General features: G+C 40.1%; 1 protein-coding gene across 3 annotated transcripts in view; it reads right to left on the bottom strand.

Annotated features, from left to right (window-relative positions):
* INTU (inturned planar cell polarity protein) overlaps positions 1 to 15,146 on the bottom strand; it is a 109,143-nt gene that overhangs the window by 65,486 nt on the left and 28,511 nt on the right. For all 3 annotated transcript variants that reach the window (XM_038400715.2, XM_038400714.2, XM_038400716.2), the window contains exons 3-4: positions 11,706 to 11,791; positions 1,368 to 1,571 (exon numbers count right to left, since the gene is read on the bottom strand). In XM_038400715.2, the coding sequence (XP_038256643.1) occupies positions 1,368 to 1,571; positions 11,706 to 11,791 (290 nt within the window). The remainder of the gene's footprint in view (positions 1 to 1,367; positions 1,572 to 11,705; positions 11,792 to 15,146) is intronic.

The raw sequence follows: 15,146 nt of genomic DNA, 5'->3' as shown, positions 1-15,146 counted from the left end.
GAATGAACCCAACCTTAGAATGTTCGTGTCTTCAGTTATACTTGCACTCTGAAAACATATTCCTGCCAAACGTAAGTGTGAGAAAGGAAATAGCAATTCTCAACAGTTAATATCTCAGCAAAAACTGAATGGAATTTCATAGGACAAAAGAAAGGACATTTCTGGAGCATGAGGATGTTGTCTGTGCTTAATATCAAAGGCCTGCTACAAACAATGGAAATGTTAATGTTTCGCAAAGGAAAGGTCTCACGAATCCTTTATAATGAAAAGTGCTAGGCAACTTAAATATAGGGTTTGCTACCAGCTTCTCCCATAAAAAAATTCTGATGAGTTGGGATGCTTTGTACTTGTATTGTGCTTTACATTCATAAAGTGATGTTCAGAGCAGCATGATAAGAATATGGCAGGTAATTGTTAAAACCTGAAGATAATCCTTCTCACTTTATTTCTATGGGCCTATGGTAATGTTCTTTATCAAGGGACCATCAGCAGTGCTGCAGTGTTTCAAAATACAATTAAAGATTGTAAGATGGACTCCTAACTTTTTTCCTGGAATTTCAGGCCTGATTTCTATAATAGACTTAATAATTTTGCAGACACTTTGACCATAAGATGGAATCACTTACAAAAGTATTAGTAAGCATCAGATACCTTTATTTAAAGTCACAGCAATTGACAGCATTATAAGTAGACTCAGCAGAATCTAATTTTTAACTTTTTGCAATTTAGACTAATATCAATTTGTATTTTTAACTTTTTATTTTTTAAGTATTTTAATTTTTAGTTGCAGGAAATTAAGATGAGGCAGGGTAGCAGTTAGGGCAGCGCTGATAGTGGGTGTGCAGCGGGTGTGCAAGGGGCTCTCTCAGCAAAGCAGAGATCTCTACCCAGGTCTGCAAGGAGGAGGAAGAGCCCCCACCTGGGGAGGCCACCTCGTTACTGAATATTTCCTGCACAGGACAAACCCTTTCAGAAGTGGAGTGGCCTCCCAGGCAACTGGGAGCTTGTCCTCCTCCTCCTCCTCCTTGCAGCCGTGGCCAGGGGTCTTCTGCTCTGCCACACCAGAACTGCAGACTTCACAGCATCTTGCACCCACATGGATTCAGCATCTTTGACTCTATGGCTGCACCCTCTGTGTTTCCACTGTCACAGCCCAGCTCACTCAATCCCATGACAGCAGAGCTGCAGAGGGCGTTCTGCACTGCTACAGGGCTGGTGACACCACATCCCTGCAGGTGCTGCACTGACTGTTATCAATGGGTTTTTTCCATTGATTTCAGTGTGTTATCTGAAATCAACATTTACTGACATCTATTGATTTAAATTGAATCCTGCCTGTCTTTTGCGTCATTTGGTTGACCACATACCTCATCCTTAGATGTTTCAGAGTCCAATTTTAGTGTGAGGTACATAACAATATGAGGCATGCCTTGGATAGCCAGCTGAAGATCCATATTATCTTCTCCCCACAGAAGCTTGACGAGATTGTTCATAGCTGACTGTGCCTGTTTATACCTTTGTTGAAATGTTCCTTCATTCTCAAAGACTGAAGTTTCAAATGTAAGTTTCACCTATTAAAATAATTAAATATATTATAAAAATGGGGCAGTTCTTAAAGTCACGTTTATTGTCAAATATATAAAAATATATTTTGGCTTTAAGAAGAGCTGTAATATCTTCTATCCTTTTTTATGGTTGAGAGAGTTCTCTGAAAAGAAATTTTAAAACACATATAAAAGACATAAGCATTGAAAAACCCCTGTGGTTTGAAGAAAGCCACTTATACATTCAACATTATATAACCATGTATTACCAATGACAAAGCCAGCTATTAAATGTTTTATCAACCATATGAACTAGGCATGTGGCCTGATATGTTTTCATACTTGATTTTTATGGTTTTAAAAATCCAGTTCCTGTTCTGGATTTATTTGAGCACCCAATCTCGCACCACCATTTTGAAACATTATTACATAACTTGTTTCAAAATGGCATCATTTACACATTTACATGTTCTTGACGTTCTTTTGCAAAAGTATTTCCTTAACATTTTAAACTCATCAGTTTAGAAAGATACATTAGAACAACATAACCTACCTTGGTTGGACCATAAACCACCAACAACCTTTTAGTAAATTTTTAGAACTCAGTGGTCATTGAATTCTTCACCACAAACTAACTTGCCAGTACATTTTCATTGTTCCTTGCCATATCAATTTTTTAAAAAAATTAACCAGGAAACGAAGTGCTGTGCTGATTTATGATTGGACGTTAGTAACTGTCTTTTATATACAGGTTTCAGAGTAGCAGCCGTGTTAGTCTGTATACGCAAAAAGAAAAGGAGTACTTGTGGCACCTTAGAGACTAACAAATTTATTAGAGCATAAGCTTTCGTGAGCTACAGCTCACTTCATCGGATGCATTTGGTGGAAAAAACAGAGGAGAGATTTATATACACACACACAGAGAACATGAAACAATGGGTTTATCATACACACTGTAAGGAGAGTGATCACTTAAGATAAGCCATCACCAACAGCAGGGGGGGGAAGGAGGAAAACCTTTCATGGTGACAAGCAGGTAGGCTAATTCCAGCAGTTAACAAGAATATCAGAGGAACAGTGGGGGGTGGGGTGGGAGGGAGAAATACCATGGGGAAATAGTTTTACTTTGTGTAATGACTCATCCATTCCCAGTCTCTATTCAAGCCTAAGTTAATTGTATCCAGTTTGCAAATTAATTCCAATTCAGCAGTCTCTCGTTGGAGTCTGTTTTTGAAGCTTTTTTGTTGAAGTATAGCCACTCTTAGGTCTGTGATCGAGTGACCAGAGAGATTGAAGTGTTCTCCAACTGGTTTTTGAATGTTATAATTCTTGACGTCTGATTTGTGTCCATTCATTCTTTTACGTCATTTATGAGTCATTACACAAAGTAAAACTATTTCCCCATGGTATTTCTCCCTCCCACCCCACCCCCCACTGTTCCTCTGATATTCTTGTTAACTGCTGGAATTAACCTACCTGCTTGTCACCATGAAAGGTTTTCCTCCTTCCCCCCCCTGCTGTTGGTGATGGCTTATCTTAAGTGATCACTCTCCTTACAGTGTGTATGATAAACCCATTGTTTCATGTTCTCTGTGTGTGTGTATATAAATCTCTCCTCTGTTTTTTCCACCAAATGCATCCGATGAAGTGAGCTGTAGCTCACGAAAGCTTATGCTCTAATAAATTTGTTAGTCTCTAAGGTGCCACAAGTACTCCTTTTCTTTTTGTCTTTTATATACCATCAGTAGAAAGCACAAACATATGCTGTGTTACCTGCTGTCCCAATTCTTCCAACAATTAAAGTACTACCAAACTTGCTCTCGAGAGAGTGTGACACTCATTTATAAAAAGACAAAATGATTAAATTCATTTTACAAAAAACTGTACAGTTGACAACAATTTTAGACTACTTTCTTTTTTAGCTTTGGGTATATACATTGGAATTTTAAACAACATAAAATCCAAGTATAAGTTTGATTTGGAACTGGATTCTTCATTTTTCAAAATTTATTTTTAAATCTGCATCTTTATGTACAGTAGGCTTCTGGAAGTAATTTTAATTATTTTAAAAATGATGAAATTAATGAATAAAATTCTTACTTTTAATGAAAACTGAACATTAAGTATGGGAGAGGGAAAACAAAGGAATTTTTATTTCTTGTCTGAGCCTAAAATTGTATCTTTCAGAAAGGGAAAATAAAATATTTTACCTTCTTGGATGAAGACTTGTTTGCCCATTTGGAAATTAACTTCAAAATATCTGATCAGACAAGCGTTCCAAAAGCCGTATACTACATGCTAAATGCTGTCTCCATTTAAAGCCAATGGGAGCTTTGTCATTGACTTTACTGGAACCTTGATTCTGTCCAGTGAACTAGAGTAACTGATGTGAGAAAAAACGCTTATGCTTCCCCAATAGCAATTAAGCTTAAGAAGCTTGAACAAAAGCAAGTAGGGTGTGTGAAAAAAAATTCAAAAGAAAATCTAGCAAGCGATACGGACAGTATACAATTGTCATGCTTGTCAACAAAGAGCAGAAAAAAGACTATCAGATACTGCAACCATTTCTACATCTGACCCTCCACCTCTCCATCCCAGCTTACTCCCTTCCCACCTGATGAGCTTCTCCTCTCCCGTTCCTGTCACTTCCAATCTCTTCCTCTTTCCTCTTGCCCCTTTCTCCTCTTTTGAGCAGCACTGCATCCAACTTTTCTTCCTTCTCCTCCTCCATGCTGCTGTCATTTCCTCCCCATCCAGCTCCTCCCCATCACTTTTCCTTTCTCTCTGATTTCAACTCATGGCTCTCCCTCTTCCTCTCATCACAATATCCCATTGATATCTTCAATGGCTTCAGAGTTCCATTTTGATGACCCACTCACCTTTTAGTGACCCATCTTCTCACCCTGACTTCTTCATTTGACCTTCAGCCTTGGTTCAACACACCCACGCACCAAATTGACATTCACTTGAATAATCTTCATCAATCATTACTTTCATCTCTGATCCATCACTGAGTTCCTCCTCTCTGACCATCTGACCATCACCCATCTGCCCCCTCCTCTCACAGACCCTTCAGTTACTTCTAGTACAGGAATGGTGATGACTTCTCTTCTGCTCTCTATGTCTCTTCCCTTTCTCCAATTGATATGTTTGTTGATTCTCTCCACACTTAACTATCCTTCACCTTTCTCTCTTTTGCCCTCTGTTCTGTCACTGCCACCCACAGCCCTGGCTCACCCCCAACACCTGCTTCCTTCACTCCTGCTAAGTGTGTCTTGTGGAAAACCTGTGCCCACGCTAACAACCTTCACTACATATATGTTCTCTCCTCCTTCAGTTATGCCATTTTCCTAGCCAAGGGATACTCCCACCCTACCTATCCTCTCTCAAACACTGAGATGTTGACTCTCACCTCCACTCTGCCAGTGATGCCACCCTCCAGCAACCATTTGTTATGTTTTCAAATAACGTGATTTCTCCAGTGCTGCCCCTCATACACGTGAGCTCTGCATAAACATCCACAAAACCACCTCACTGTCCTCCTTTAAATCTCCCATTTAAAACTCCCCTTTGCTGTGAGGTCTACAAAAAACTTGATAACAGAGATGCAGCTGATGTGCTGTGACCACTGTTTATCATGCTCTCATTGTTTCTCTGGACTTCCCCATTTGTCTGTGTCTACCTCTCATCTCTTATCATACATAGAATGTACATTCTTTGGGGCATGGACAATTTTTTCGTTCAGCATCTAGCACAATGGGGCCCTCATTCATGACTGGGGTTCCTGGATGCTACAAGTAATACAAAAAAAACATGGAGTCTGGGGACAGGACAAAATGATGCCACAAAGTTGGTGGTTGTGCATGATCTTCCCATCCTTCCATATGGGAAAGGGGAAAATCCTATAAGACACTCTTGGCCATTTCCTTTTCCAGCTCCAGTAGAGTTTCTGGTTAAAGAAGACACGTCTGTCATGAAAAAATCATATTAAGAAAAGGATAAGCTGAATACCAAGAATGCCAAATATCCAAAAAGATGGCTTTTATTATGGGGAGAGATGGCAGTGTCACCTAGTTAGAGTTGCCTGACACCTCCGTGTTATAAAACTCTGTTTTCAGTAGCTTATAACTTGCCAAACTTTAACTATTCAGGCTGAAATTTTCCATGCCAGGTGTCTGCCTCCGACTGAATATTTTTGGAAAGTTTCAGCTAAAGTGGTTCAGTGATTTCCAAGAATGCAGTTAGAGAAAAATATGTTGTTCTGCCCACTTTAAAAATTCTTACAACTATTTCATTGAGAAACTCTAGAATTTCTATGCTGTTGGAGCAGGGATTATGCCTTTTGCTTTTCTCATGAAAAACCATCCAAATTTGGCCAAGTTATGACTCTGAAAATCACACAGTTTGCACAAAGAAGAAGTTTATTAGACGCTGGCATCATTCTCCAAAGAATCTGTATGCATGCACCACCCCAAGGATACAGGCATTGAGTAGAACTTTCCCTATAATTGCTCCACCCAGCTGCCAAGGGCTGCTGTGGTGCTGGGCAGCGGAACTGAGGGAGACAATCTTTTTTTGAAAAAAGAAAAGGAGTACTTGTGGCACCTTAGAGACTAACAAATTTATTTGAGCATAAGCTTTTGTAAGCTACAGCTCACTTTGAGCTGCATCTCACGAAAGCTTATGCTAAAATAAATTTGTTAGTCTCTAAGGTGCCACAAGTACGCCTTTTGTTTTTGCGGATACAGACTAACATGGCTGCTACTCTGAAATCTTTTTTTGTGCTCTCAATGCTCCTGCTGCTAGCATCCAAGCAGCATGCAGGAGGAGGAGGATGAAGACCTCTAACTCAAATGCAGAGGGGTGAGATGCAGAAACGGGGATAGGAGCACAAGCCAGACTCAGCAGGTTAATGGGAGCAAAGGGGGCAGGGAGAGAAGGATTCATAATCACTACAGCACCACTCCATTCCAGCACTGAACTCACGATTCCTAAGACTTAAGAAATATGAATTCATCCAGCTCATTCAGTGAGCACCATTCATCCTGTGCACTGAATGAGGCAAGAGTCCTGTGGAAAAATGGTATGTGATCAATTACAGCCTGTATCAAAATGCACAAGGGGACCACATTAAAGTTGCACAGGCAACCTGCATTCTGGCCTTTCCTAACTTTTCAGCGCTTGACTTTGCAACCTAAATAATATTTTTTCACATAGTTTATTTGTATGTAATATCTACATATGGTGATAATCACTTACTTTGAAATCATTCATATATACAGTACTCTAAGCAGCTGGTAGTACCATGCATCCAAAATTCTGCATCATCAATTCTATATACCAGTTACAGGGACAAATTCACTGCTGGTGTACAATAGGTGTGTTGTATTCTTTTGTGAGAACATGGCTGTAAGCCTCAGATCATGGCTAAATTCTGACATTCTGTCTACTTAAGATTTCTCTGTCATTTCAAATATTCTTCACTCTCTCCTGAGTGGAGGAAAGCTGCCACCTTTACCTTAGACATGGTTACCTTTCAGTGATACATGACATAATCTCCAGCAGTGGTGAAATGACTGGTGGACCCCTACCTCCACAAGCACAACTTCAAACTGGCCCTCCACTACACAAGCTGGAAGTGGCCTTCTTCCCAGGTCTTGAACCACCTTTTGTCATCCACAATTCCCCCTTTACCTTCAATCATTAGCTTTCCTATCATCCTGTCATCTCGGAATGGAGAGCAGACTACAGGTTTAGCTGCTCCTAACTCTGGGCTTTAAGGATAGAGGTAGTCCAAAAGCAGAGCTGGAACATGTGGGACTACAACTACAGTGCTGTGGGTTACAGGCAGCTCAGTGAATCATCCATTTAAAAAAAGGTCATTTTAATGGTCACCCATTTAAAAAAAAACAACACTTTTCCTTACTTCCCCCACTTAAAATAAATCAGGGTGAAGGAAGCCCAAAGTCTGTATATATATTCTATAAAGTTTGCCAAGTGCTTTGAGATCTTTGGCTGAAAGACACTTCAGAAATGTCAGTTACATTCACTTAACTGAATGTTTTCAAAGTATTTGGTTAAAATAGATCCTGGAGAAAGTCAGAGATTTTTTTCTTATTGTTACCCTTATGACTAGGGTATGGTAGAGCCTGTGTGTCTTGCAATAATTTCATGGGACATGAAGAAACATAGTCAGCCAAGCTGAATTCAATTAAGTAAATCACTGTATTTACTTAAGCCTGTTCTAATATAGGGTCTGGTTTTCTTTTCTAAACAATGGTAAAGGAAAAGAAACCTTGGGTCCAGACTCATCAATATTCTTATGAGCAAAGCTAAGCAGAAGTGGGTCAACACAAGCAGTGATCTGTGTCAAATTAAGTAGCAGCTGGTTTGGTTACAGCAAGTTAAAATGTAGGTCCTGTATGGAACTAACAGTGTAAATATTCAGGATTCTCTCAAATCTTTCTGAGGCTGGGGTACTTTGTAGTCTCCAGATCATGTTCAAAGACTGCTATAAAACCTTCAGATATTCAGTGATAATCTGCTTTGTTAAAATAAGGATATTTTTGTTTAGTTTTTTATTTACTTCTGCATCTTTCTACCTATTTTATTATTTGCATTGTGGTAGTACCCAAACGCTTCAGAATCAGGGCATGATTGTGCTAGATCCTGTGGAAGCAGACAGGTAGATGTGGTTCTTGCCTAGAAAAAATACAATCTGATGTAGCAACTGTTTGTGGTGCTGGGTGGGCTTTTGTGGTGGTGCGTGGGCATATTTTACAAAATGCTAAACTGGGCGTTATCTATCCAAAAATTGATATTTGTGTAAGATAAGCACAATCCTAGAAGTATTGCTTGCGGGCAAGATAAACTATATTCACATTCACTGGGGCTAAGAGAAGTTAGATAATTTTTTTCTGAAAATGCAGATAGCAAAAAGTTATGTATATTTTTTGTATGTTTAAGTTATGTATACTCACAAAAGAGCAGTGGCAACTTATTATGGAAATAACTGACTTAGAACATTACAGTTTGTCTTATGCAGCTGCAAACTTCTTATATCCAATGTCTTTTGCAATGCTTAGCGAATGATAATACACTAACTACTCAGTTTGGGAACAAGCAATCTTTCTTACTAAAGCTTGCAAGCAATGAAACTTCTGTTTCTGATGCGGCATGAACAGAATGTTTTCAATTGCAAAAAACCAGAACTATATATTAAAATTCTCCAACAGTCTATTTAGGTAATCACTCTTCTGGCTTGATTTAAGCTGGTTCAGTTACTAGAGAATAATTGCACTTTAATAAAAGGTTTTGGAAAGCCAACATGAGAAACAGTTATACATTTCAAGCAATCACTGTCTGCTTGACAGATTTATCGACAAATGGGAATGTTAAGGCTGCATTAACATTAACTACTATAAAAAAGTGTATATGGGATGTTTGAGCAACATATATATGCTCTAAGTTAACAAGTATACAGTTAATTAAGCAACATTTTCTGCTTTTCACATTCAGTCAACAACAGTAGCTACAGCAACTACCTATTTGGTCAAAGGCAGGATGCGACAGGATTCTTCTACAGTGGAGTTCTGCCAATACTTGACCACAACTTTACTTGTTTAGTCAAGCTCCATGGTGTCAAATATCTTGGAAACCTTCCTAAACTGACACACTAGCACTTAGACTTACTGCAACTGCAGATATACAACCCACAAACACTAGCACCAACTTCGCTGTAAATGGCAGTGTGTTCATCTGAGTGTAATGACCTGCTCTGAGGTGGGGCTGGATGACGGGTTTGGGGTGTGGGAAAGGTGCAGGGTGCAGGCTCAGGGAGGGAGTTAGTTTGTGGGAGAGGGCTCCGACATGGGGCAGGGTGTTGGGGTGTAGGATGGGGTGAGGGATTTGGGCTTTGGGGGACGCTTACCTTAGGCGGCCTCAGGTGGAGAGGTGGCCAGGGGGATCTGCATGCTGCCCGCGCCCATAGGTGCCATCCCCACAGCTCCCTTTGGCTGCGGTTCCCAAATAATGGGAGCTGCGGAGCCGGTGCTCGGGCCGGGGGCGTGCGGAGCCCCTGTGTCTAGGAGCCAGACATGCCAGCTGCTTCCGGGAGCTGCGTGGAGCCAGGGCAAGTAAGGAGTCTGCCTTAGCCCTGCTGTGCCACCAACCAGACTTTTAGCGTCTCAGTCAGCAGTGCTGAGCGAAGCTGTCAGGGTCCCATTTCGACCAGGCGCTCCAGTCAAAAAATGGACGCCTGGTAACCCTAGTGAGCTTCAGAGCCTGAGCTCCAGCCTGAGCCAGAAGTCTACACAGCTATCTTTAATGCTGCAGTGTGAGCCCCACAAGCCCAAGTCTGTAGCACTAGGCTCTGAGACTCACTGCCATGGTTTTTTGTTTGTTTGTTTTGCAGTGTAGACATATCCTTAGCCTCAAACATAAGGCCAGATTCTCTGTGCTTTGTACTACACCACCAACATAATCAGGCCTAAAACTGGCATAAACAGCCCAAGGAAGATTACCCAGTAAAAAGGTAATCCCTGATGACATAGAGCTGATGTAAGGGCTCTTACGCCACCTTCTCTCCCTGTTGCTGGTACAGTAGGGGAAAGGAGGCATGGCTAGGGTGCCCCTAAATCATTCTGATCCTTACTTGTAATTTCATTCCCTTAGGGAGTGCCGAGAACATAAATTAAAGTAATCCTCGGAAAACTCTAATTCAGTACAAAGGGGATGTCAGTGGGATCATGGAAATGCATATGTGAATTTTAAGCCACCTTTTTACCATTCCTGATTGTGCTGATCAGTCACACTCCAGAAACTGGCCCCAAGTCCATATGAAGCCACTCACTTAACCACTGATTTAAAAATAGAGATACAGAGCACATGGAATCAAATGTTTGTATAGAGATTTTCCAGCAGCAAAACCGAGTGCCATAAGGGAATAGAAATAAACCATAATAGACCACATATGTAACATTACAGTATGTAAGCAAACTACAGAAATTTAACAGATATATATAATAAATAACATTGGTACAGGAAAGGAATATCAGCAAAGTCTGAGAGGTTTTCCAGAGCTCTCACTGCCTCAATCTTGTCTAACTATTTACAGATACAGTAATTTTTATTCTCCTCAAACCTTAACTTCACTGAGTAAAGGAAGATGCTTTCAGATTGTTAGTTATGAACTCTTTTTTCTGCTTACCAGAGGAAAACAGACCCAGATTGGGATAGATATTATTGATCTGTTATGTCTATAGATCTCTGTTGTAGGCAGCATAGAGGCTGTATGTAAGAGGTCGAAAAATCTACTTGCTGTTTTCCCAGTACCAGAATCTATAAACTTGTTATCTTGACTCCAGGATCCTTGTTCAGCTAGAAGAGCAAGTATGGGGCGGAAAGGATGACATCCTCCATCTTATTCAGGGGCAATAACTTTAATACATATTTTAAACAAAAAGTTGTTGGATTTGTCATTTGTGCCTTCTGGGAGTCCAAGATCTCAATTTGATTTCACAGAGATGTCAACAGCGTTCCATCTAAATGCTGTTATGGTTAACTGGCAAGTTGTTTTTCCCCAGATGTGACTTTGTGGCCATCATTTATATTGACAAAAATTATTTTAAGTTATATATCTAGATACTTACATGATTCCCATTACGACAATAAAGAGCATCTTGCCAAAACAGCCTATAATTAAAAAATCCTCTTCATCACTCTTCATTATATATATATGCCCAATGTGGATTACAAACAGACAAACTCCCCATTATTCACCCACCACTTCTGACCAATAGTTTACTTGTCATTATTATTAGCAAGACAGTGATATTTTGCCTCATACCGAACATCTATAGACCAGACACTCAATCTTCCCCATCTCAACTAACATCAGTATGATCAAGACACCACATCATTTCATATATTATCCTCTATTTACATAGATCATAGAGTTCAAAGTTGCAGTTTTCACAGCAACTATAACTTGCTTCTTTGCATACAGGTAATATTTATTGCTGTGATATTAATGGTTAAAAGTTAATGTGTTCCAAAAATGAGGTAAGATCCTGTCATCAGTAGGGAGAATAAAATTAATATTGATGGGCAGTGGTAAATGTATCAAAAACACAGTATACATTTCTCGCAAAAGTACTATACCTGCATAGGACCCGGAATGCAAGACAAAACCCTTTCTATATTCTCAGTGTTCACATCAACATCATTTATAGCAACAAGGGCATCTCCTGGAAACAAAAACAAACAAAAAAGGAACAAATAAATACAGGGTATATGCAAACACCATACAAAATTCAACAGTATGTTCTCTTCAAATTTAAAATATCATTCAGTACTCTCAGATGATTTTCCTTAAATATAAGTAGGCTCCTCTTAAATACACCATTTACACAAGCCTAAGAAAGCCAAAGATTAATAACCTGATCCTCTAAGCCTTTACTATTAAGCTAGAGTTTACTATTGTATATTGATGTCACTTTTCAAGGACAACACTCAAAGCTCTTTCTCTTTATCCAGTCTTACATCATTGCATGCCTTTTGATGTCTTATCATGGATGTCCCATAATTTCTTGAAATCAAACATGTCCAAAACTGAACTTTTCCCTGAACCATCTCTGCTCATCTTCAGCTCCCTCTCCACTAACAAATGCACACTACTCCTCTCTGCTATCTCTTAGTCATGCAACCCTGCAACCTCAGAATCTTGGACTCCTACCTCTTCTTAGATCCAGGTTCTTGCCAAATTGTGAGGCTGCTTCTACAAGATCTTCAAAATTCACTTCTGTATACCTACTGCCAAAACTGTAGCCAATCACCTCATTATCTGCAATCTTCTCCTGTCCAGTTTACTGCCTCTCCACTCTCCAATCTATTCAATATGCTGCAACTTAAGGTATGTTTCTTGCTGCTGCTTCAGTCATATTAAGCCCACCTCATTTCAGTCCCCACATTTGCTTTTCGTCTCATTCCACCTCAAGGTTTAATTCATCATTCTTTTTTTCAAGGCCCTGCATAATGCTGTCTTGCCTACCTCACTTATTTCTTACTACATTCCCATCATGCGCTAATCTACTAACTCCTCCTACCTAACCACATGCTTTATTTCTTCCCACTTGTGACTTGCCTATTCCCACTCCACTCCCCACTCCTGGAACAGCCAAATATCCCTCAAGTTCCTAGTAAAGACTCTTTTTTTTATCCTTTAGTCTATATGCCACAACATCTTTTCACTCTCTCCCCACATCCTCCTTTCAGAAGATTCTTTCTGTAAATGGAAAATAAATTAGAATTACGAGTTCAGCTCCTAAAAAGGTTTTTGTTTTTTTAAAAAGGAAGAAGCTGGAAATAACAAAAACATTCACACTATACAACTTTTCCAAATTAGTTGGACCAGTGTGTGCTGTCTGCCTGAGCCAAGACATTATAGATAGTCTGCAGAGGCTCAGTTGTCCCTCTGACCACTAGTCCATGCTGCTCATCCACATGGGCACTAATGATATTGCCAGGTATAGCCCTGAGAAAATCAGCAGTGACTACAGAGATTTGAGAGCAAGCGTCAGGGGCACAAATCATGAGTGGAATAGAGAAAGTAAATAAGGAAGTGTTATTTACTCCTTCTCATAATACAAGAACAAGGGGGCCCCAAATGAAATTAATAGGTAGCACGTTTAAAACAAACACAAGAAAGTATTTTTTCACACAATGCACTGTCAACCTCTGGAACTCCTTGCCAGAGGGTGTTGTGAAGGCCAATACTGTAACAGGGTTCAAAAGGGAGCTAGATAGATTCTTGGAAGATAGGTCCATCAATGGCGTCCCTAGCCTCTGTTTGCCAAAAGCTGGGATTGGGTGACAGGGCATGGATCACTTGATGATAACTTTTCTGTTCATTCCCTTTGGAGCATCTGCCATCGGCCACTGTCAGAGGACAGGATACTGGGCTTGATGGACCTTTGGTCTGACCCAGTATGGCCGTTCTTATGTAAATTGTCCTCTCATCTATCCTCCCATTGAGGATAAGGGCCCAGGCAGGGACATCCACCTCCTGGAGATGAATGCATAGCTGTGCTGATAGTGTCAACGGGAGGGCTTCGGCTTCCTCGACCATGAGATGCTGTTCCCGGAAGAAGAACTGTTGGGAAGAGATAGGGCCCGCCTGACTAAGAAGGGAAGAGCATCGTTGGGCACCGACTTGCCAACCTAGTGAGGAAGGCTTTAAACTAGGTTCAAAGGGGGGCAGGTGACAAAAGACTACATGTAAGAATCAAATAACAGAGGGCTAGGTGGGGTGAGGGGAAGACATGGACATTTACAATAGGGACATAGAAGCAATAACAAGAAAATCAGTGGGAGAATCTGCTCAATGTCAATATGCAACTGCAAGGAGTATGGGGAATAAACAGGAAGAAATGGAAGTATTAGTACATAAGCTAAATTATGAATTTGTGAGATAAGTTGCATGACTGGAATATTGGTACAGAGGATATAGCTTGTTCAGGAGGGACAGGCAGGGTAAAAAGGGAGGAGGTGTTGCATTATACATCAAGAATATATACACTTGCTCTGAGGTCCAGAAGAAGGTGTGAGGCAGACTGGATGAGAGTCCCTGGATAAAGATAAAAGGGGTAAAAATAGGGTTAATGTCATGGTAGGGGTCTACTATAGACCACCAAATCAGGAAGAAGAGGTGGACGAGGCATTTCTAAAACAAACAACAGAAATATCCAAAACACAAGACTTGGTAGTAATGGGGGACTTTAACTACCCAGATACATATTGGAAAAGTAATACAGCAAAACACAAAATTTCCAGAAAGTTCTTGGAATGTATTGGGGACAACTTTTTGTTTCAGAAAGAGGAGGAAGTAACAAGGGGGACAGCTATTTTAGACTTGATTGTGTCTAATAGGGAGAAACTGGTAGCAAATATGAAGGTGGAAGGCAAGTTGGGTGAAAGTGGTCATGAAATGATAGATTTTGTCATTCAAAGGAAAGGAGAGAGAGAGCAGCAAAATAAGGATAATGGACTTCGAAAAAGCAGACTTTAACAGTCCCTGAAAAATGGTAGGTAAGGTCCCATGGGAAAAAAATCTAAGGGAAAAAGTTTCAGGAGAGCTGGCAGTTTCCAAAGAGACAATACTAAAGGCACAACTGTAAACTACCCTGAAGTGAAGGAAAGTCTGGAAGACTAGTAAGAGGCCCATATGGCTCCATCAGGAGTGCTTTTAATTACCTGAAAATCAAAAAGGAATTCTACAAAAACATGGAAACATGAACTATTTGCTATGAAGGAGTACCAAAGAATAGCATAAGCATGTAGAAAAAAATCAGAAAGGCTAACAAAATGAGTTAAACTTAGAATGGAACATAAAAGGCAATGAGAAGAGGTTCTTCAAATATATTAGGAGCAAGAAAAAGACGAAGGAAAGCATAGGTCCTTTACTAAGCATGGAAGGAGAGCTAATAACTGATGACATCACAAAGGCTGAGACGTTTAAAACTTATTTTGCTTCGAACTTCTCGAAAAAGGTTAATGGTGACCAGATATTCAACACAGTTATTATTAACAACAAGCGGCAAGGAG

The sequence above is a fragment of the Dermochelys coriacea genome, chromosome 4, assembly GCF_009764565.3.
Source record: "Dermochelys coriacea isolate rDerCor1 chromosome 4, rDerCor1.pri.v4, whole genome shotgun sequence".
Classification (NCBI taxonomy): domain Eukaryota; kingdom Metazoa; phylum Chordata; order Testudines; family Dermochelyidae; genus Dermochelys; species Dermochelys coriacea.
This window is presented reverse-complemented; position numbering and strand designations above follow the sequence as displayed.